The 22567-nt window shown below is 40.2% G+C and overlaps 1 protein-coding gene across 4 annotated transcripts in view; it reads right to left on the minus strand.

Annotated features, from left to right (window-relative positions):
• Positions 1 to 6872: 6872 nt before the first annotated feature.
• Positions 6873 to 22567, minus strand: part of LOC140729573 (uncharacterized) — a 98300-nt gene continuing 82605 nt past the window's right edge. Inside the window, exons 9-13 of one of the 4 annotated variants that reach the window (XR_012099360.1) lie at positions 22139 to 22450; positions 20919 to 21248; positions 15621 to 15666; positions 11288 to 11338; positions 6873 to 10101 (exon numbers count right to left, since the gene is read on the minus strand). Coding sequence is in view for 2 of the 4 variants with exons in the window: in XM_073049481.1 (XP_072905582.1) it covers positions 15623 to 15666; positions 20919 to 21248; positions 22139 to 22450 (686 nt within the window). In the remaining 2 variants the exon portion in view is untranslated. Of the gene's footprint in view, positions 10105 to 11287; positions 11339 to 15620; positions 15667 to 20918; positions 21249 to 22138; positions 22451 to 22567 lie in introns of those variants that run through there. The other 3 variants (XR_012099359.1, XM_073049481.1, XM_073049482.1) reach the window with 3 other exon arrangements.

Here is a 22567-nt window from a genome sequence, read left to right on the forward strand (position 1 = left end):
AAGCAGGTACAGGGTTCTGAGTTGGATGATCAGCCATGATCATACTGAATGGTGGTGCAGGCTCGAAGGGCCGAATGGCCTACTCCTGCACCTATTTTCTATGTTTCTACGTAGTGTTTTTTTCAAGAAGGGGAGATGTAGCGGTAGTTAATAGTATTATTCCTATACCACTTCCACATGAGAGGAGTTCACATACTGAACAAGCTCGGATAAGAAAGTTCAGTTGAGTATTCTACAGACTGTCGTCCTGGTGTGCTCTGCACTATCCCTCAATAACAAACACAACAGGTCACACAGCATCTGGAGTTTTGTGAGTAGTTATGTGTCTCTTATTTAAACGACCCCGAAAGAAAAGATATGTTTGCACTGGGGAGAGTCCAGAGGAGGTTCATGAGAATATTCTGGGAGTGAATGAAAGAATTAACGCATGTGGAGCATTTGATGGCACTAGACCCGTACTTACAGAAGTTTAAATGAATGAGCGGTGAATATTGAAGTTCCAAATAGAGTGATGTGAATTGTATGTTTCATTAGAGTCATAGGACACTACAGCATAGAAACTGACTGGATGGGCCAAAGGTTCTATGTCAAAACATTAATCTACCTAGTCCCATTGAACTGTCCCTGGACCATAGCCCTCCATACCCATCATCCAAGCACCTATCCAAATTTCTTTTAGATGCTGAAATCAAACCCACATCCATGCCTTGTGCTGACAGCTCATTCCATACTCGTACAACCCTTTCTGTGAAGAAGTTCCCCCTCATGTTCCACTTAAACATTTAACCTTTCACATTTAACACATGACCTCTAGTTGTCATCTCACATGATCACAGTGGAAAAGGTATGCTTGCATTTACCTTATTATACCTCTCACAATTTTCTATACCTCTATCAAATTTCCCTTCAATCTTCTATGTTCTAGGGAATAAAGTTCCAGCCTATTTAACCTCTCTGTATAACTCAGGTCATCAAGTCCTGGAACATCCTTGTAAATTTTCTCTACACTCTTTCAATCTTAAAACTGCACACATTACTCCAAATCTGGTGTCTTATACAATTTCAACATAACATCCCAACTCCTTACTCAAATACATTGATCTATGAAGATAAATGTGCCAAAAGCTTTCTTTATCACCCTATCTATTATGGATCAGTACTCCTCAGTGCCCTACTGCTCACCATGTAAACTCTACCCGAGCTACTCCTTCAAAAGTGATATACCTCACACTATGGATGTTCTGTGGAGAACATTCTGATAGGCTGCATCACTGTCTGGTATGGGGCAGGGGCTACTGTACAGGACCAAAAGAAGAGCAGAGGGTTGTAAATTTAGTCTGCTCCATCTTGTGTACCAGCCTACAAAGTACCCAGGACAGCGATGTCTCAGAAAGTCAGCATCCATTATTAAGGACCTCCAGCACCCAGGGCATGCCATTTTTCTCTCTGTTACCATCCGGTACAGAAGCCTAAAGGCACACATTCAGTGATTCAGGATCAGCTTCTTGCCCTCTGCCATCCAATGTCTAAATGGACATTGAACCCTTGAAAACTACCTCCCTTTTTAAATGTATATTATTTCTGAATTTTTGCATGATTTTTAATTGATTCAATATATGTATACTGTATATTATTTATTTATTATTTTTTTCTTCTTCTATGTTATGTATTGCATTGAACTGCTGCTGCTACATTAACAAATTTCACAACACATGCCAGTGATAATAAACCTTATTCTGATACTTGTTTGCGTTTAATTCCTTCTGCCATTTCTCAACCACTTTTCCAACTGGGCCAAATCTTGCTGCAAACTTTGGTAGTCTTCCTCACTTCCCCAATCTTGACATCATCCACAAATTTGCTGATCTAGCTTACCACATTACTATCCAGATTATTGATATAGATGTCAACCAACAAGGGGACCAGCACCGATCTCTGCAACACACCACTAGTCACGGGCTTCCAGTCAAAGAGGCAACCATTTACTACCACTCACTGGCTTCCCCCGTGAAGTTAATGTCTAATCTAATTTACTACCTCATCTTGAATGCCAAACGACTGAACCTTGGGTTGTCCAACCTCCCATTTGGGAACTTGTCAAAGGCCTTGCTAAAATCCATGTAGACAATATCCACTGACTTGCCTTCATCAACTTTCCTGGTAACTTCCTTGACAAACCTTCCAATTGGTTAAGCACAACATACCATGCACAAAGCCATGTTGACTATCCCTAATCAGTCCCTGTCTATCCAAATACTTATATATCTAGTCCCTTCAAATAACTTTCCATAACTTTACCACTACTGATGTCAGGAACACTGGCCTATAATTTCCCGACTTATACTTAGAGCCTGTCCTAACAATGGAACAGAATTAGATTTTCTAAAATCTTCTGCCACCTAACTCATGGCTAAGATGATTTCAATGTCTTCGTTAAGGCCCCTGCGGTTTTGGTACTAGTCTCCCACAGGGTCCGAGGGAACACTTTGTTCGACCTTGGGGATTTATCCACCTGGTCTGCATCCCAGAGTGCTTAAGGAGTAGCCCAGGAAATAGTGGATGCATTAGTGATAATTTTTCAAAACTCTTTAGATTCTTGATTAGTTCCTGAGGATTGGAGGGTGGCTAATGTAACCCCACTTTTTAAAAAGGGAGGGATAAAGAGACCGGGGAATTATAGACCGGTTAGCCTGACATCGGTGGTGGGGAAAATGCTAGTGTTTGTTATCAAAGATGTGATAACAGCACATTTGGAAAGCGGTGAAATCATCGGACAAAGTCAGCATGGATTTGTGAAAGGAAAATCATGTCTGACAAATCTTATAGAATTTTTTGAGGATGTAACTAGTAGAGTGGATAGGGGCGAACCAGTGGATGTGGTATATTTGGATTTTCAAAAGGCTTTTGACAAGGTCCCCACACAGGACATTAGTGTGCAAATTTAAAGCACACGGTATTGGTGGTATGGTATTGATGTGGATAGAGAAGTGGTTGGCAGACAGGAAGCAAAGAGTGGGAATAAACTGGACCTTTTCAGAATGGCAGGCAGTGACTAGTGGGGTATTGCAAGGCTCAGTGCTGGGACCCCAGTTGTTTACAATATATATTAATGATTTAGATGAGGGAATTAAATGCAGCATCTCCAAGTTTGCAGAAGACACAAAGCTGGGCGGCAGTGTTAGCTGTGAGGAGGATGCTAAGAGGATGCAAGGTGACTTGCCTATACCTGCTATGCACCTCCTTTTTCTTAACCAGAACCTTAATATCTCTCAAAACAAGGTTCCCTAAATCTGTTATCCATGCCTTTTATTCTGACAGGAACATACAAACCCTATATTCTCAAAATTCACTTTTGAATGCCTCCCACTTATCAAATACACCTTTGCCAGGAAATAACATGTCCCAGTCCACACTTGTCAGGTCCTTTCTGATACCATCAAAATTGGCCTTTAGATGATACCATCAAGATTTTGAACCTTAACCTGAGGACCAGATCAATCCTTTTCTATTATTACAACTTAACTCCTTTCATGATAACTATCCAACAACACAACTTTTGAACAAAGTAAATCTCTTTCAATCATTTATCAAAGTCTTTGCAAAAATAATCAGTTCTTCCAGAAAAATCAACTTCAGATCCATTGAATGAAAAATAAACATATACATCCAACCGTTTTAAATACCCAACATATTGAAACATTTCACTCCTGCTCTGATTCTTCAATCTTGGGTGGTTTGTCATCTTATTTCTTGGTTCATTGGATGAAATAGTGGGTCATCCACAGAATGTCGATTCACAATACTTGCACTCAAAAAACCTGACCAAATCTCTTGGTATGATTTAACAGACCTAATTCCTGTTTACACTGTAGAGATTGTGGACACAACTCCCTACCAATATCATCTCACTATAGTCATAGCTTCAATAAATCTTTTATCAATACCATCTCTCCTCCATGGGTTTCACACTGATGATTTCCCATAAGTAGGGTAGAGACACTAACTACCAATTCTACTTTTAACAGTTTTTATCTTTAGTTACTTTCTATAGTTTGCTGCATTTCTGTCACTTGTCCAAGCCCCGTTAGCAATGCTTAGCTCTTGCATAGCCCCTTTTTCAAGTTCTATTTTTAAAAATTCAGTAAATCTCATCTTCATCCCTCCACAGTTTTCTGACATTAGATCTTTGGGCTTAATTAACCTGAGTTACACTTATGTTTCCTGCAACAGCCTGTGGTCCCTCTTCTAATTTGCTCCTCTAAATCCCACAGACTGTTGGGTGGTCTGCAATATAATCCCATTAATGGTCATGCATTTCTTCCTCCTCAGGTCTACCCATAAGCCTTCACAAGAAAAGCTATCCAGCCTGTCCTGTATCCTGTACCCAGCAGTATTCTGGGTGACTGTGTCCAGACTGAATGATGCCACAGAGATGGGCACTTCCTGCTAAACAGTAGATACTGGAATTGCAGCGCTCATGGCTAACGCCCCCCACACCCTCACAGGGATAGGATGGTTGCTGCTATCTGGGGCACATGGTACTGAGCATACGCCACCTCAACAGCCTGAATAAGCTGAAAGGTCCTGGATGATAGTCTTTCCCCTGTACGGTACAACCAGGCTTTCCCGGGAACTGATACGCATGGTTTCTCTCATGGAGATGCTACCAATGGGACAGCCTCTGTATTCAAACATACAGAGGGTGCATTGAGCAGAGTGTCATCTGAATTGATGGCTGTTCAGATGGTGGCCTTGGACTACCTATTTGCAGTGATAGGTGGCAGCTGTGCTGTGATTGGTCAGAAATGCTGCACCTGCATCCCCAATGAGTCTGGGAACATCACTCACCTGGCTGATCAAACCCAGCGGTCAGTAAATAAGATCAGGACAGTAGGGGTCTAGCTTCATACCTACTCCCTAGGTGCAAGTTGGTGGTTTTTGGAGCACTGGGAGGCTGGTGAACTACTGTCACTGGGTAGTAACTGGTTGATTGTTAGTTTTGGGTATTATTGTGTTATGTCTTGTGTGTAGTATAGCGAGGTACCCACGAGGGTTATACAAGCCTTTGGGCCGAGCAGCAGTGTTGTGGCTTTCGATGGGTAGAATGTTGCAGTGTCTTACCTGTTTATTGAAAGCCGCTGGCCTGTGTGGCTCGCTGGCGTAGAATGGAGGGAAAAAACTGAGTTAGTGTTTCTGGCTGATGACTCTTCATCAACACTGTAAAATGTTAATGGTAATTTAAAAAATGCAGAGGATTGAAGAGTAAAGGAAACAAAATGGAGGTTCTATGAGAGGGAGAAGGCCAGAGGAGATTGAATGGTACAATTATTGGCAGATTAACTTGACAGACTGCAGTAGTTTAGAGATATGAGAAGAGGGAAGCTCTGATAAGAGGTATGGGAGGCGTGGTAGCATAGTAATTACCGCGGGGCTGTTACAGCTTATGGCATCAGAGTTCGGAGTGCAATTCTGACATTGGCTGTAAGTTCCTCCCTGTGTATGCCTGGATTTACTGCTGGCACTCTGGTTTCCTCCCACATTCCAAAGGTATACTGGTTGGTAGGTTAATTTGGCATTGTAAATTGCCCTGTGACTAGGTCAGGGTATGTAAGTGTTTTGCAGAGTGATGTGGCTCATTGGGCCAGAAGGACCTGCTCTGCATTGCTTCTCTAAATAAATAAGTAGTTGAGGGGCTTCCTCATTCAACCTGCCCCCACACCCTTCTCCAGTGGCACAAAAACCTTACACTGTGGCCCTTTCCCCAGCAAGCCCTTGTGATGGCTGCACCAAGCTTCAATCCTTCTCTCAGCACTTACTCCTGTAGCCTGGACACACCTGATCTTAGCCAAAACTCCACAAGCAAGCACAATCCAATTTACTTCCAGACAGGGTACCCTTTCACCATAGTCAGACGCTGTTTGAGATGTGATGGTTGAAATTACTGGACTGTCTCTTTATGATCTTAGTCCCAACTGAAACATCCATCATCCAACTGCATGATTAACATTATATTATTATAAGTATTACAGCACAGATTGGAATACTGTTTGCATAACAATGTTAATGTAAATGACCCCCACAACTTTCACTGCCAGGAGTCATCCAATAAAGATAGATAGATAGATAGATAGATACTTTATTCATCCCCATGGGGAAATTCAACTTTTTTTCCAATGTCCCATACACTTGTTGTAGCAAAACTAATTACATACAATACTTAACTCAGTAAAATATGATAAAAATATGATATGCATCTAAATCACTATCTCAAAAAGCATTAATAATAGCTTTTTAAAAGTTCTTAAGTCCTGGCGGTAGAATTGTAAAGCCTAATGGCATTGGGGAGTATTGACCTCTTCATCCTGTCTGAGGAGCATTGCATTGATAGTAACCTGTCGCTGAAACTGCTTCTCTGTCTCTGGATGGTGCTATGTAGAGGATGTTCAGAGTTATCCATAATTGACCGTAGCCTACTCAGCGATAATATGATTACAAGACAGATTGAGCCATATGGTGTGGAGATTTATAAATGGTTCAAATCAAAATCACTGGCACTCAGCCATCAGAACTGCTGCAATCTTGCACTGCTGTGCAAGTCCTATGATATCCTAGCCTTAATGCAGGTTAAGGCTGACTTTGTCCATGTGCTGCACAGTTGGGTTCCTCTTGGAGTCCCAAGACAGTACTCCTGCATTACACTCGGGACTGTTAGTGACTGTTAACAAGCCATGTGGAATCTGGAGCAGGTCTGTATAAATGCTCTGCATTCATTTCAAGAACCAGGTATTCTCTTAAAAAAATCTTCCCAAATTCAAAGTATGCCAAGTTTAATATTCTTAACAACAAGGATAACAGAAAGTGATTCAATGCAATTTCGATAGTAACATGAAATAGTTTAATATTTTGAGGCTTATATATTGTTCCATTGATTTACATAGGTATTTATAGTACTGTGACTGTCATCTCTGAACTTTCAAACACTTCTTCTGGCACAGGATATACTTACATGGATAATCTGAAAGCTTCTGAATACACATGACCAACATTAATGTTGTGGGGACTGAATATCTGGGACACATATATTTCAAATGAAAGAACAAATACACCTTTGACCTGCTAAGTGACAAAATAAGTCTGGTTTAGAAACTTCTTGATCTCTATCACAATGGTGCAAGGTAACAATAAAATTTATCTGATGCCAATCAATTAACGCCCCCAACTCTGTGTTTAGCTGATGCAAATGAAAACAACACATGGTCATGCAAATTTGCAAGCCTATTGCTTGAGCACCCTCCTTGCTGGGGGCCAGTACCCTGTGTTCTGTACAGTGCTGTTTATTCACAAAGCTGTCCTTTGAATTCCTAAAAGATTACTGCTCGCAATTAACTTCTGAACAGGTGTTTTTTGAAGACCGATTCTCATTACTGAAGGTTGCCCTGGGTGTAACAAAACCTCACAGGGATATCACTCAGATCCTGTGCCCAGTTCAGACCTGGTGCAGGATACCACCAACAGTGGAAGTAACTCAGGCAAGTGGCTGCTTATGCCAGTCAACAATTCACACATGTTCAATAACAGCAAATATTTCTCAAGTGCACGAAAATATGAAGCCCAATCTCAAGTTCAAATTTAATTGTCGTTCTACCATACATGAATACCTATGAATACAACCAAAGGAAACAACGTTCCTCCGGGGCCGAGGTGCAGAACACAGTAGCAACAGTCATATTCAGCACTGGAGGCAGCACACTATCACCGGCGGCAACAGGTAACACCTGCTAATATCAAACACCAATTTGTTCACAAATGCTAGATGTAATTGTTAGGAGGCAGTTATATTCATATACAGAAATTATAACTATCGTTTACTTGTTTTTCTACAATTCAAATACATTTAATGAAAATATATTTTAAGAGACAATAATAAACAAGACATACTATGTATATTCATGTTGTTTTTGCCCCACAAGAAATTCATCCAAGATTTTCTCTTCCAATTTTCCTGGTGCAGCCCACATATACGAATCCAATTTTACAACCAGTTGTTAACTAGCATACAATTTTCAGTGAATGGTGTATTTGTTCCTTTTCTCACCGCAATTTCTAAGTACCAGATGGCCTACCAAATAAATCTCAGTACATCATATTTATCAGCAGTTTCCTTCATCAACCTGTAAAAGTTAGAGAACTTCTGGACTTGCATACAAGCATAGATTATTCAGTTATATTGGGGACACCGCTTTAGTTGATACGATTCTAAGCTTAGGTTAACACATGAAAGTTTAGATATTTCACATACATACTTGTACAAAAAGGCTCAATAACTTTGCTGCCCAAACTGACATAACATATACACGTAAATCTTAAAACTTACGTTAATATACAAAATTTATATATCATCTTCAAATGTGTTCACATGCGGATGGTCTAATATTTAATGACTGATGTCTAAAATGCTTTAAAAATTAAAACACCTCTCAGTAAACAGTACACATAATTCTTTGATGCAATCAAGCTTTCTGGTGTCAATGCTGGATTGCAGAAATCCCCTTTCTGGTTTACAATAGTTACTAACATTTAAAGTCAGAAAAGGGGTTCTGCACACAACAGGGATTGTTATATCCTTGGTACTAAATGGTCTGTGACTGCAATTCTAGCCCATTTTACTGAATTCCAACAACCTTAACATTAGTTCTAAAATGTTAGAACCTTGCAATAATGAAGGGCCAGAGATGCAAGCAGGCCAGCAGCAACTATGGAAAAGAGTAAACAGTCGACGTTTATAGCTGAGATCTTTCATCAGGAGTAGGGGAAAAACGAGGAGATCAGAGTAAGGCGGCTGGGGGGTGGGAGGAAAAAGTACAAAGTGGTAGGTGATAGGTGAAACAGGGAGTGAAGGTGGAGTGAAGTAAAGAGCTGGGGAGTTGGATAGTGAAAGAGTTAAAAGGGCTAGGGAAGGGGAAATCAGATAGGAGAGATTTTCTAAAGGTGGGGGGCAGCAGGAAACAACGAAGGGGGGGGCAATTACCGGTAGTTTGAAAATAATTTTTTCAAAATCGATTTGCCCATAATATTCCTTTAAAACCTTTCAATCCAGGTAATCATCCAAACACTTAAATGTTTTTACTGTACCAGTATGAAGCTGTCGCTCAGGTCACTCTTATACTCTTCCCCTCTCACCTTAAACCTGTGCTCTGTAGTTTCTGGTTCCTCTGTGTGCATTGCCCCTTCATTCCCCTCAATAGACGCTGCCCAACTTGCTGAGTTCCTCTAGCATTTTATTGTGTTTCTAGAAAATTTACAGAATTGATCAATGCATCTGATCCACCTGATTAGTTGGGGGCAAAGGAAGGAGAGAGTCAATGTTTGTAAATGCACTAAGAGTAGGTACATTTTTGTCCAAATGGCACAGGAGTTCAAATGAACTGTAATAAATGATTCCCTGGATTTAATGATAATTACATAATTAAATCATTGTGGCTTAATGTGTCAGATCAGACAACTCCTATTGTACACGAGATCTTGGGACACATCTGCTGTCCTCAATTAATTTCTCCTTACACCTACAACTAAATCACTGTCTGCCTCACAATTATGCAACTTTTGTGACTTAAATAAATGGTACGTTAACTAAACTGGATTAATTTACCAATCAGAATGGTGAATGGATACTGGATGGTAAACTGCAAAAGAACAATGAAATTGACAATGAATTGTTTTATTCTCAGTTATAATTGAAGCACTGTCTTCAACTTGAAAAGAGATTCTATGTTCACTGTTTTAGAAAATGCTGCATAAATTCAACTTAACATCAAGTCATACTTTTCATATGTTCTTCCAAATTAAATTCAAGTTGAACTTGGATGTGATGTTTATCGTTTGGTTTCGGTGTATAAGTTAGTTCAGTGGTGAAACCGCTAGCATTTTCAAATGGCTTGTTTGTAACAAACTCCTTTTCATCAAACGGATAAGCATCTCTGTACCAGATGATATGAGCCTCTTCGAGGGCACATTCTTTAACAACGCAAGAAAGAGTTACTGGTTGACCAATTTTAGGATTTTTTGTGAGGCACTTTATTTCTGAAACCTTCTGTGATACTTCTGCTGAAAAAAGAATTCACAATAAATAACATGAGAACCTTAAAGACATTTCAAAAATAAAGACCAACGTGAGTCAATATATATTACTGCACTCACAAAGTCCTTACTTTAATTCTTACAAACTCTAATGTTTATAATAAATTACCATTGTCCACCTGAACTACTGCAGTTGGGTGGATAAGGAATATCATCCAGATAAAATATTTGCTGTCATGGCATAGAATCATGGAATCATAGAGCATAAGAACAGGGCTTTGTCTCAATTCATCAACACTGACCAAGATGCCAGAAGTTAGACACATCTGCCCACATTGAATGTATATCCCTGAACACTACCTGTTCAAATGTCTTCTAGATGTTGTTATTTTACCTGCTCCAATACTTCCTGTCAGCTTATTTGATATACTATGTATCATTCTCTGCCTCAGGTCCCTTGAAAATTTTTCTCCTCTCACACTTATACTCTCTAATTTTCAATTCCCTTTGATGGGGAAGAAGATTTGTGCATTCATCCTAACTATGTCCCATATGATATTACACACCTCTAAGATCACCTCTCAGTCACAGATACTCCAACAAATAAAGTGCTAGCCTGCTCAGCCTCTCCCTATAACTCACCTCACACTTGACACAACTTCCATGATCTGTTTTTGCTGGTGTAAATTTTATGCTTGTAATTGATGAAACCAGAACTACTTCTGCAATCTCACGATGACCTGTTTTTGCATCTTTCCAGCTTTATACCACGTTACTTTGATTTTCCCAGCAACATAGCCATTCAAGATGCTAAATGTTGCAGGTTATTTAGCTTGAAGTATTTCCTGATCACTTTTAATATCAGATATCTCCTCTCAACTTAATCTAATGGTGTCTGGTTTTTCCATTCCCTTTGATGGAGAAAATAATTGTGCATTCATCCTGACTATGCCCCATATTATGTTATACACCTGTAAGGTCACCTCTCAGTCTCCAATACTCCCACAAATGAAGTCCTAACCTGCTCAGCCTCTCCCTATAACTCACCTCCCTGAGTCCTGGCAACATTCTCATAAATCTGCTTTGCACTCTTTCCAGCCAATGATATCTTCTGTATAAGAAATATCATATCCACTCTTAATCTGGAATATGCTTCTCCTTTCTAGGTATTCTGAACACAGTGGATCACATGCCAGTTTACCTGTCTTACCTTGTCAGCATTTCATGATCTGAACTGTAATCATTCCTTCCATTCCATTCACTAGAGAAGAGACAAACAGCAATAAAGGAGTTTATTTGTTAACACAGATGTCACAAATATGTATCAGGTGAAAGTGTGGGATGCATGCTCGGCAAGATTCTTTACAACAGAGTCAGTATTCATTGCCTTGTGGAAGAGAAGGGAAGTGATCTTGTTTTAAAATGGAGGCCTAAAGTGATTACAAGCATGTTCAGGCATGGAAGCTAGCACCAGAGTCTACCATAAAAATCCAGTCCACGTTAGAGTATTTGAAGAGTTGACGACATGATAAGAACCTCAATGAAAAAGTAGTTCGCCATAAGGTGCTCAACGGGTCACCCCATTGCCTAGTTTCATCTAACCAGATGTTAAACAACTGTAGCTACCTAGAATTACCTATTCACAGCAGTAGAAAAAACACACCAGTTCAGTCAATGTGAGGACTTGATTTGCAGTAAATGGTTGAATCAATATTCTGTTAAGTTTAAAATAAATCATTGCATCTGTAACAACACTGTTGGAATGTGTCACATGAACACACTAGAATGGTGCACTGTTTCCTGTAACAATTGATGCTGAGGTCATTTCTGGGGCGAGGACTTACAAGTACCTGGGGCTGCACCTGGATGACAGACTTGAGTGGAGCACGAACACACAGGCTGTGTCAAAGAAGGGCCAGAGTCACCTCTACTTCTTGAGGAGACTGAGGTCCTTTGGAGTGTGCGGGTTTCTCCTTCACTTCTACCAGTCTGTTGTCGCCAGTACAATCTTCTCTGTAGTGGTCTGCTAGGGCAGTGGCATCAACACAGGCAATGCCAGCAGGCTCAATAAACTGTTTAGGAAGGCTGGCTCTTTCATAGGTGTCCAACTGGACACACTACAGGCTGTCGTAGAACAGAGGACACTACAGGACATCCTGGAAATTCTGGACAATGATTCTCGCCGTCTGTATGCCACATTGGCTGAACAGAGGAGAACTTTGGGTGATAGACCAAGACAACCATGCTGCTCCAAAAAGTACTATATAGTCATTCTACCTTCAGCCATTAGGCTCTATAATTAGACAGCCGACAGCTGGTTAAGTGATGAACCCCTACTGTTAGACTGTTTGAGGTGTCTTTTTCCCTTCTACTATTTATATCTGTGCACTTTTAATTCTAGTCTGAAGCTGTAATTTCTTTTTGGATCAATAAAGTAGCTATATCTATCTAATACAAGATCTTCCTTGAAGGAATAATTTGAATTATTTTTCTTTTGAACTTTGTCTCTTCATGAACCACCTCACATTTGATACAACTTACAAGATCTATTTTTGCTAGTGTAAACCTTATGCTTGTATTTGATGAAATCAGGCCACCTTCTGCAATCTCACGATGACCTGCTTTTGTGTCATTCCATCTTTATACCACGTTACTTTGATTTTCGCAGGAACATAGCCAATGAAGAGACTAAATGTTGCAGGCTATTTAGCTTGAAGTCGTTCTGGATCACTTTTAATATCAGATATCTCCTCTTGACTTAAACTAATGCTCTCTAGTTGTTCCATTCCTTTTGAGTAACAGACTAAGGCAGCTGCGCTGCTTCAAAGAGCGCTATATCAGGCCATTCCTACCCACCACCACTAGGCCCCATAATGAGTCAGTCATTATAGAGTAGTGATGATCCCTTCCTGTTACACTGCTTGAGATAACTTATTTTTATTCTTTTGAATCCTCTTCTAATATTTATATCTGTGCAATTGTAATGCTACGGTGACACTGTAAGTTCCTTTGAGATCAATAAAATATCTATATCTATCTACTATAACAGGTTATCCCTCGAAGGCGTAATTAGAATTCATTCTGTTGAATTTTGTCTCTTTGTGAACCACCTCACATTTGATACAACTTACCAGATCTGTTTTTGCTAGTGTAAACTTTATGCTTGTACAGTCGGCCCTCCTTATCCACGGGGGATTGGTTCCCGAACCCCTCGCGGATACCAAATTTTGCAGATGCTCAAGTCCCTTATTTAACCTGTCTCAATCTGGTTGAACTTAGGACCCAGCGGAACCCCTGACCTTATTTAACCTGTCTCAGTGCGGTGAACATTAGGACCCGGCTGCAGAGATCTGAATCCGCAGTGTTTCTGTTCACGAAAATAATCACAAACACGATTGAAAATAAAGTGGAAATAATAAAGTGATCTGAAAGAGGTGAAATGCCATCGGTCATTGGAAAAGCGTTAGTCTACGTCGGTCAACGATCGGAACAATTTTAAAGGATAAAGTGAGAAAGGCTCTGCCCCGATGAAAGCTATAATTATTACTAAGCAATGCAATAGTTTAATTATTGGGTTTTGGGGTTTTGGGTTTTTGATCCTCCACATCAACCCGGCACGGTGGAGAGCGCGCTCGGGAGCGGTCTGTCCTGAGTCCCGAGAACTTTCGTTCCCGAGTCCGGCACTGGAACATACATTCCTAAGTGTTTTATATGCATAGAAAGGTAAAATATATATTATATACTAAGACAAACGTTTGACTAACTGAACGCTAAATGATACCAGATGTACTTGTTCTGACTTACTTAGTAAGAGAACTTCCGATTTTTCTGATCCCGATCTACGATAACGCACGCACATCCGTATACTTTAAATCATCTCTAGATTACTTATAATACCTAACACAATGTAAATGCTATGTAAAATAGTTGTTATACTGCATTGTTTAGGGAATAATGACAAGAAAAAAGTCTGCACATGCTCGAACAACAAGTACTGGAAAAGCACTTCCGGGTTTTCGCGATTCGCGGTTGGTTGAATTTGCGCATGCGGAATTCGTGGATGAGGAGGGCCGACTGTAGTTGATGAAATCAGGCTATCTTCTGCAATCTCACAATGACCTGCTTTTGCGTCTTTTCATCTTTATACTACGTTACTTTGATTTTCGCAGCAACATAGCCATTCAAGATGCTAAACATTGCAGGCTATTTAGCTTGAAGTAGTTCTGGATCACTTTTAACATGAGATACCTCCTCTCAAATTAAACCAATGCGGTCTAGTTTTTCCGTTCCCTTTGATGGGAAAAAGATTCATGCATTCATCCTGACTATGGCCATATGATATTATAATATTATACACCTCTAAGATCACCTCTCAGTCGCTGATACTCCAACAAATAAAGTCCCAGCTGCTCAGCCTCTCCCTATAACTCACCCCCTTAAATCCTGGCAACATTCTCATAAATCTGCTTTGCACTCTTTCCAGCCAATGATATCTTTTTCATGAGAGTAAACAAAGCTGTGCACAATACTCCATGTGCTGCATTACCAACATCTTGTACAACTGTAATGCAATGCCCTGGCCCCCTACATTCAATGCCCTGACGAAGGCCAGCAGGCCAAATGTTTTCTTTTCCACCTGACTACCTGTCGTCTTCTCATAGACATTAAAAATATCAGATCCACTCTAAACACACTCATCTGGACTATGCTTATCCTTTCTAGGTATTCTCAACACAGTGGATCACATGCCAGTTTACCCGTCTTGCCTTGTCAGCATTTCAGGATCTGAACCACACTCATTTCCTCCATCCCATTCGCTAGCGATGAGACATACAGCAATAAAGGAGTTTATTTGTTAACACAGATGTCACAAATATGTATCAGGTGAAAGTGTGGGATGCATGCTCGGCAAGATTCTTTACAACAGAGTCAGTATTCATTGCCTTGTGGAAGAGAAGGGAAGTGATCTTGTTTTAAAATGGAGGCCTAAAGTGATTACCAGCATGTTCAGGCATGGAAGTTAGCAACAGAGTTTACCATAAAAATCCAGTCCACGTTAGAGTATTTGAAGAGTTGACGACATGATAAGAACCTCAATGAAAAAGTAGTTCGCCATAAGGTGCTCAAGTGTCTGTTTGGAGATGACTATTTGATTGATATTTACATATATAATCAGAAGAAACAGTTGGTATACAAATGACGTGAGAAATTTAATTTTGTAAAGCTTAATCAGATCTGTGCTTGGCTGTTTCAGTGTATTCTTGTTATCATCTACAGAACAGTGGAAATTTATTGGATCTGGGCACCCAAGAAATGAAGGCAGCAATCAGACAGGTCCATTGAAATGGACTGGCAGCTTGCAGACAGCAGCTCAAATTCACCAAGAAATGAAGGCAGCATACTGACGGGGCACTAAAATGGTCTAGCAGCCTGTATAGAACGGCTCAAATTCACCATTCCAAATACTAATGCTTGTCTCATGTGTAATAATCTAAAATTCTACTTTTCCCCAATAATGGATTTCAAGTGAATGAACACTTTACCTTTACATGTTGTTGTATTTGTTGTCATCTTTCTGGACAGCATTGTCTGTAGGGGGGAAGAAAAGCAGTTTAATAAAACCCAACACTAGACAAATCAAACTAGCTCTTAGAAATTTAAAACACTAATTATCTCATCTAACCAGATCTTAAACATGTGTATCCACCTGGAATCATCTATTCCCAGCATTAGAAAAAAATCCACACCAGTTCAGTCAATGGGAGGACTTGCTATGAATTAAATGGTTAAACTAGTATTGTGTTAAGTTTAAAATAAATCATCATTGTATCTATAACAACTTTATTGAAATGAGTCACATGAACATACGAGTACTCTGCACTGCTCACGGCCAAGGGAAAAGCACATGATCCTTCTACAGCTGCTCATGGTTTACAGTAAGGTGCTGAAGTGTCTCTTTGGAGAGGACTACCTCTTTGATCTTTACTCATCTAATCAGAGAAACATAGGTGTTCAAATGACAGAGAAAAAATTAATTTGTAAAGCTTAATTAGATCTGTATTTAGCTCTGAGTATATTTCTGTCATCATTTCACGAACTATGGAAATTTATTTGATATGGGCACCCAAGAAATGAAGGCAACAGAGTGACAGAGCGTTGAAATGGACTGGCAGCTTGTATACAACAGCTTAAATTCACCATTCCAAATACCAATGTTTGTCTCATGTGCAATAATATAAAATTCTACTTTGACTCAATAATGCGTTTCAAGTAAACCATGTCCAGTTCAGGAACTTCCCAAAATGATTACTTTACCTTCATCTTTTGCTCTAGTGCTGCCATTAGAGTGTTGGGGGAGATGGAAGATCTCTGGCTGTGTGCCTAGAGACCCGAGTTCTTTGGGCACAGAGCTCAGAAAAAGTGATGCAACAGATTTTTAACATCACAAAATCAGAGAAATGTTTATTATGTCTCCCGTCTCGCTGTGAAACAGGGACACCGCTTTTTCCCTGAATTGGGGAGAGAGCCTGTGGTATATCGAATTACCGGGTGAATGAGTAGAATTTGGGGAACTGCAAGTCTGTGTCTTTATCGATGCTTTGCTGCACACTTGAGTGTTCAGAGGAGGGGGCTGAGGCTTTTTTTGCTGGAGGGGGAGGGAGATCATTGTTTTGCTTCTGCTTATGATTGAGAGTGGCGAGCTGGGGCGGCTTTGGTGTTCTAACATTTAACTGTCATTCATTCTTTGGTGCGCTCCTCTGATTTCCTGAATGATTGCGAAGAAAATGAATTTCAGGATGTATATTGTATACACTTCTTTGACATTAAATGTAGCTTAAAAAAGCTTGAGACTGTTGGAACATTTCTTTTGGGCAGAGTGTGTAGGTTAAAAAATGTAGTTTAATAAAACCTGATATTAGTCAAATTAAATTAGCTCTTTAAATTTAAAACATTAATCATTTCATCTAACTCAGTGGTCCCCAACCACTGGGCCATGGATCGGCACCAGGCCGCAAAGCATGTGCTACTGGGCCGTGAGGAAATGATATGATTTGTTGATATGAAACGATATGAGTCTGCTGCACCTTTCCTCATTCCCTGTCACACCCGCTGTTGAATTTGAACGCACAAGATGTCATCAATCACCCAAATGCAGTGATACCCTCGCGCCAGGGATCACTGGTTGGACTCGTGTGGCCGGCAGGAAGTACCGTTGCTACCAGCCTGGAGCACGGACAGATGGGCGCTGCCTCTAAACCTGTTTACCACACCGAATGTTCTTGGGGAACCCGGTGCTAAAATATTCGCAGACGACCTAATTCGGGCTCAGGGTTTTGTAAGTAGCAGAGCAGCTACCTTGCTGTGATCTACTTAAAGTCATCCCTCGAGACAAACTTTTGTCGGTCGATAGATCCTACCGATCTACAAGGAGGGGGCGGGCAGGCATCCTGTCACATTCCTTGCACGGTCGGACACTCTCTCCAGACTGTGACCGCTGCGGCCCTGGTATGGGGATCTCCAGCCCTTACCTTGTCCTCCCACTGGTGTGTTGCAATGATTTTATATGTTCATACGAGGAAAATATGCGCTGTTTAATATCCAAACGTTACTAAAAATGTTATGATGCTACTGACAGTGAGTTATAATTGACACCACTATATTCATCCGAGGAAAATATGCGCTGTGTGTTTAATATTAAATTCGTTAGATAAACCCTTTTAGAAATGAAATTGAGTGTATTAGCCACTTATAAGTGACTTAGAGTTGACTTATCACCTATATTTCAGTCGTGATTAACACACACATCCCCCCACCCCTGTTGGCCGGTCTGCAAGAATATTGTCAATATTAAACTGGTCCATGGTGCAAAATGGTTGGTGAACCTTGATCTAACCAGATGTTAAACTGTAACCACCTAGAATTATCCATCCACAGAATTAGGAAAAAACCACACTGTTTCAGTCAATGTGAGGTTTGATATGAAGTAAATGGTTAAATTAATATTTTGTTAAGTTTAAAATGATCGATCATTGCATCTATAACAACTTCACTGAAATGTGTCACATGAGCAATTGAGTACTCTGCACTACAATTGCTGGTGAGGACGTGGCTGTGCTGAGGACCTACAGGTACCTGGGGGAGCACCTGGATGACAGAGTTGAGTGGAGCACCAACGCAGAGGCTGTGTCGAAGAAGGGCCAGAGTCCTCTCTACTTCTTGAGAAGACTAAGCTCCTTTGGAGTATGCAGTCCTCCTTTTCACCTGTTCTATCAGTCTGTTGTCGCCAGTACAATCTTCAATGTGGTGGTGTGCTGGGGCAATGGCATCAACATGGGTATTGCCAGCAGCCTCTATTAACTTTGTACAAATGCTGCCTTTGTTATAGGAGTCTAACTGGATGCTGTGGTAGAACAAAGGACCTTTCAGAAAATCCTGGCAATTCTGGACAATGATCTCACCCTCTGCATGCCATCTTGGCTGGACTGAGGAGAACTTTTAGTAATAGATTAAGGCAGCTGTGCTGCTTCAAAGAGCGCTATATCAGGTCATTCTTAACCTCCACCACTAGGTTCTATAATGGCTGACTCATTATAGGGTAGGGATGATCCCCTCTGTTACACTGCTTGAGTTAACTTATTTTTAATTCTTTTGACTCCTGTTCTAATATTTATATCTGTGCACTTGTAATGCTATGGTGACACTGTAAATTCCTTTGGAATAAATAAAGTATCTATATCTAACTACTACAACAGGCTCTCCCTCGAAGGTGTAATTAGAATTTTTCTTTTGAACTTTCTTTGTCTCTTCGTGAACCACCTCACATTTGATACAACTTACAACATCTGTTTTTGCTAGAGTGTCATTGAAATTAGAATAAAACTTAATCGATCTACACCCTGAACAAATAAGAACCAAGAAACGCAAATAATAACTGAGGACATCATAGTGCTATTCTCATTGATATGCCAGTTCGAGGCACTCAGTATATGTAACTGTGGCCTAGATGCTACGCTCTGTGGGATAGCAACAAATGATATACTGGTGGTCTTATCAGAATGAGAGTCAATCTCATTGAAATGTACAAAACTCTTATCTGTCTGGACAGGAATTAATGTGCAGTTGATGTTTTCAACTGGCTGATATAGCGAGAACAAGGTATCTGAGTCTTACAGTTAGGATTTGAGAAAAAGATTTCATCAAAAAAGGTAGTAGGGATACCTTGTTCAAAAGAGGTAGTAGGGATAGTCCAGGTAATTATAGACCAGTGAGCCTCACGTTTGTGGTGGGAAAGCTGTTGGAAAAGATTCTTAGAGATAGGATCTATGGGCATTTAGAGAATCATGGTCTGATCAGGGACAGTCAGCATGGCTTTGTGAAGGGCAGATTGTGCCTAACAAGCCTGATAGAGTTCTTTGAGGAGGTGACCAGGCATATAGATGAGGGTAGTGCAGTGGATGTGATCTACATGGATCTTAGTAAGGCATTTGACAAGGTTCCACACGGTAGGCTTATTCAGAATGTCAGAAGGCATGGGATACAGGGAAGTTTGGCCAGGTGGATTCAGAATTGGCTTGCCTGCAGAAGGCAGAGGGTTGTGGTGGAGGGAGTACATTCAGATTGGAGGATTGTGACTAGTGGTGTCCCACAAGGATCTGTTCTGGGACCTCTACTTTTTGTGATTTTTATTAACGACCTGGATGAGGGGGTAGAAGGGTGGGTTGGCAAGTTTGCAGATGACACAAAGGTTGGTGGTGTTGTAGATGGTGTAGAGGATTGTCGAAGATTACAGAGAGACATTGATAGGATACAGAAGTGGGCTGAGAAGTGGCAGATGGAGTTCAACCCAGAGAAGTGTGAGGTGGTACACATTGGAAGGACAAACTCCAAGGCAGAGTACAAAGTAAATGGCAGGATACTTGTAGTGTGGAGGAGCAGAGAGATCTGGGGGTACATGTCCACAGATCCCTGAAAGTTGCCTCACAGGTAGATAGGGTAGTTAAGAAAGCTTATGGGGTGTTAGCTTTCATAAGTCAAGGGATAGAGTTTAAGAGATGCGATGTAATGATGCAGCTCTAAAAAACTCTAGTTAGGCCACACTTGGAGTACTTTGTCCAGTTCTGGTCGCCTCACTATAGGAAGGATGTGGAAGCATTGGAAAGGGTACAGAGGAGATTTACCAGGATGCTGCCTGGTTTAGAGAGTATGGATTATGATCAGAGATTAAGGGAGCTAGGGCTTTGCTCTCTGGAGAGGAGGAGGATGAGAGGAGACATGATAGAGGTGTACAAGATATTAAGAGGAACAGACAGAGTGGACAGCCAGTACCTCTTCCCCAGGGCACCACTGCTCAGTACAAGAGGACATGGCTTTAAGGTATGGAGAGGGAAGTTCAAGGGGGATATTAGAGGAAGGTTTTTCACTCAGAGAGTGATTGGTGCGTGGAATGCACTGCCTGAGTCAGTGGTGGAGTCAGATACACTTGTGAAATTTAAGAGACTACTAGACAGGTATATGGAAGAATTTAAGGTGGGGGGTTATATGGGAGGCAGGGTTTGAAGGTCGGCACAACATTGTGGGCCGAAGGGGCTGTAATGTGCTGCACTATTCTATGTTCTATGTCATTCAGAGCTGTGAAGAAGCTATGAACCCACCATCTTCAAGGCAGAAATTGAAAGATATTGGAAAATAAAGTCTGTGGGGCCAATACAGGGATATGACACTACAATAAAAACAAAGCCTGGCATGATCTCACTGAATAGAAAAGCAGCCATGACAGGCCAAATGGCTTAGCCTGCTTCTCATGGTACAATGTGATCACAGATGGTTAGAATGGTATTCACCCTTTAACTGCAGACGGTAACTGGATGTCACAGGCTTGCTTGAAGATCCACCGTGAAGGAATTGCATCTTGAACTCTTTCCCATGATCTGCAGTCGTTGGTGTAAATGTCCACTGGGATGATTGTGAGTACAAACCACTGGAATCCATTTTACTTGCTTCAGTGACTATTCCTACTTTTGATGGATTTTGGATTTTATTTAAATCTTTGAACCATGATATCTGATTTCCTTCTCGAGAAAATCCATAAGCTGTGCAGGAAAGTGTTAAAGACTTTCCTATTTCAGGGGAAGGTGGATCTGCCTTAATTTCTGAGAGCTTTGGCAATGAAACTAGACACAAACAAGGAAGAAAAATAAGTTAAACTAAATATGCAATTTAAAGATTACAATTTAAAACAAAACTGACAAGCATTTCTTAGTAAGTGCTTAAAGACTGAAAACTATTAAAAGCAATGTAAAAAATCAACTGCCAGGTCTTTCCTTATTTGGATTATCATTTTATTTCTAATTATTGGATCTCACTGCTTTCTTGTGGGTTCTCAGCTGTTGGTGATTGCTCATTATTCTGTTGTTAAGCAATTAGCTTTCATCATCAGGGCAGCCATTTTACATTGTTTTTTATTTCATTTGGTAGTTAGAAGCGCTGGTTATTTGAATCTGCCTTTTGTTAGAATGTTAACATTTTAATTAAAAATAGATTCATTCAGGAGAGTTCTTTAAACTATCCTATATCCTTTTAATTGTGTGAAAACTGTCATACACCCTTGATAAGTATAGTCATATGGTGGCTAGTTTTGATCAAATAGTTTATAGTTTTTACAATCAATAACAATTTAAAATGTTATACTTTTTCCTCTTAACTATATCTATGCATTAACTTTTACTTCTTTGCCTACAAATCAATTAATTCACCCATTTTATAGAACATAGAATAGTACACCAATTTAATTTCATTTAATTTATTTCATTTTCTAAGGAAATCTCTGTTCAATCAAATCCACCATGTTCACCTTCCTTTGCAATAAAACAATTAGCCTGTAGGCCTTACAACAGTTGGCTTTCTGTCTTAGTAAACGGATGCCAAAAAATTACAAGGGTATGTCCCAGTACCACCAGTTATCATTAGACGGCCATCTTTTATAAATTTCAAATTGATTGTAGAAAAAAACAATTTCAGAAACAAAAAGTGATCATGCTTTAGTTAAAAACCTGTTACTTACTCACTTCACCAGCTACCCAGTGAGTCTCTGTTGGCTTTGATAAGCTCTCATGTACTACTTGGCATGTGTATTTTGTCCCAGCGTCAGCAATGTTGAGAACAATCTTCACATTAGTTGTCAACTGATAGAGTTCATCCTGTCCAGTTTCTGCTTTATTAACTACAGAATTTTGTTGAATTTCTGAGCCATTTTTGAGCCATTTAACAGTGATATCTCTGGGGAAAAATGCACTTATTTGACAGCTTAAAATCATGGGCTCTTCTGCAATTGGTTTTGCTGCGTCACACTTTATAGTGCCCAGTTTTGGAGAAGCTGGAAGAGAAAAAAAGGTTTTAAACATTAGCAGATTTTCAAAGGTGGGGAATTAGATATTGCGCTTTCCATATGTAATTACTTATAGCTTTGATATCTTTGGAAAAAGACATAAAA

This window comes from Hemitrygon akajei, chromosome 6, assembly GCF_048418815.1.
Source record: "Hemitrygon akajei chromosome 6, sHemAka1.3, whole genome shotgun sequence".
NCBI classification, from domain to species: Eukaryota; Metazoa; Chordata; class Chondrichthyes; order Myliobatiformes; family Dasyatidae; genus Hemitrygon; species Hemitrygon akajei.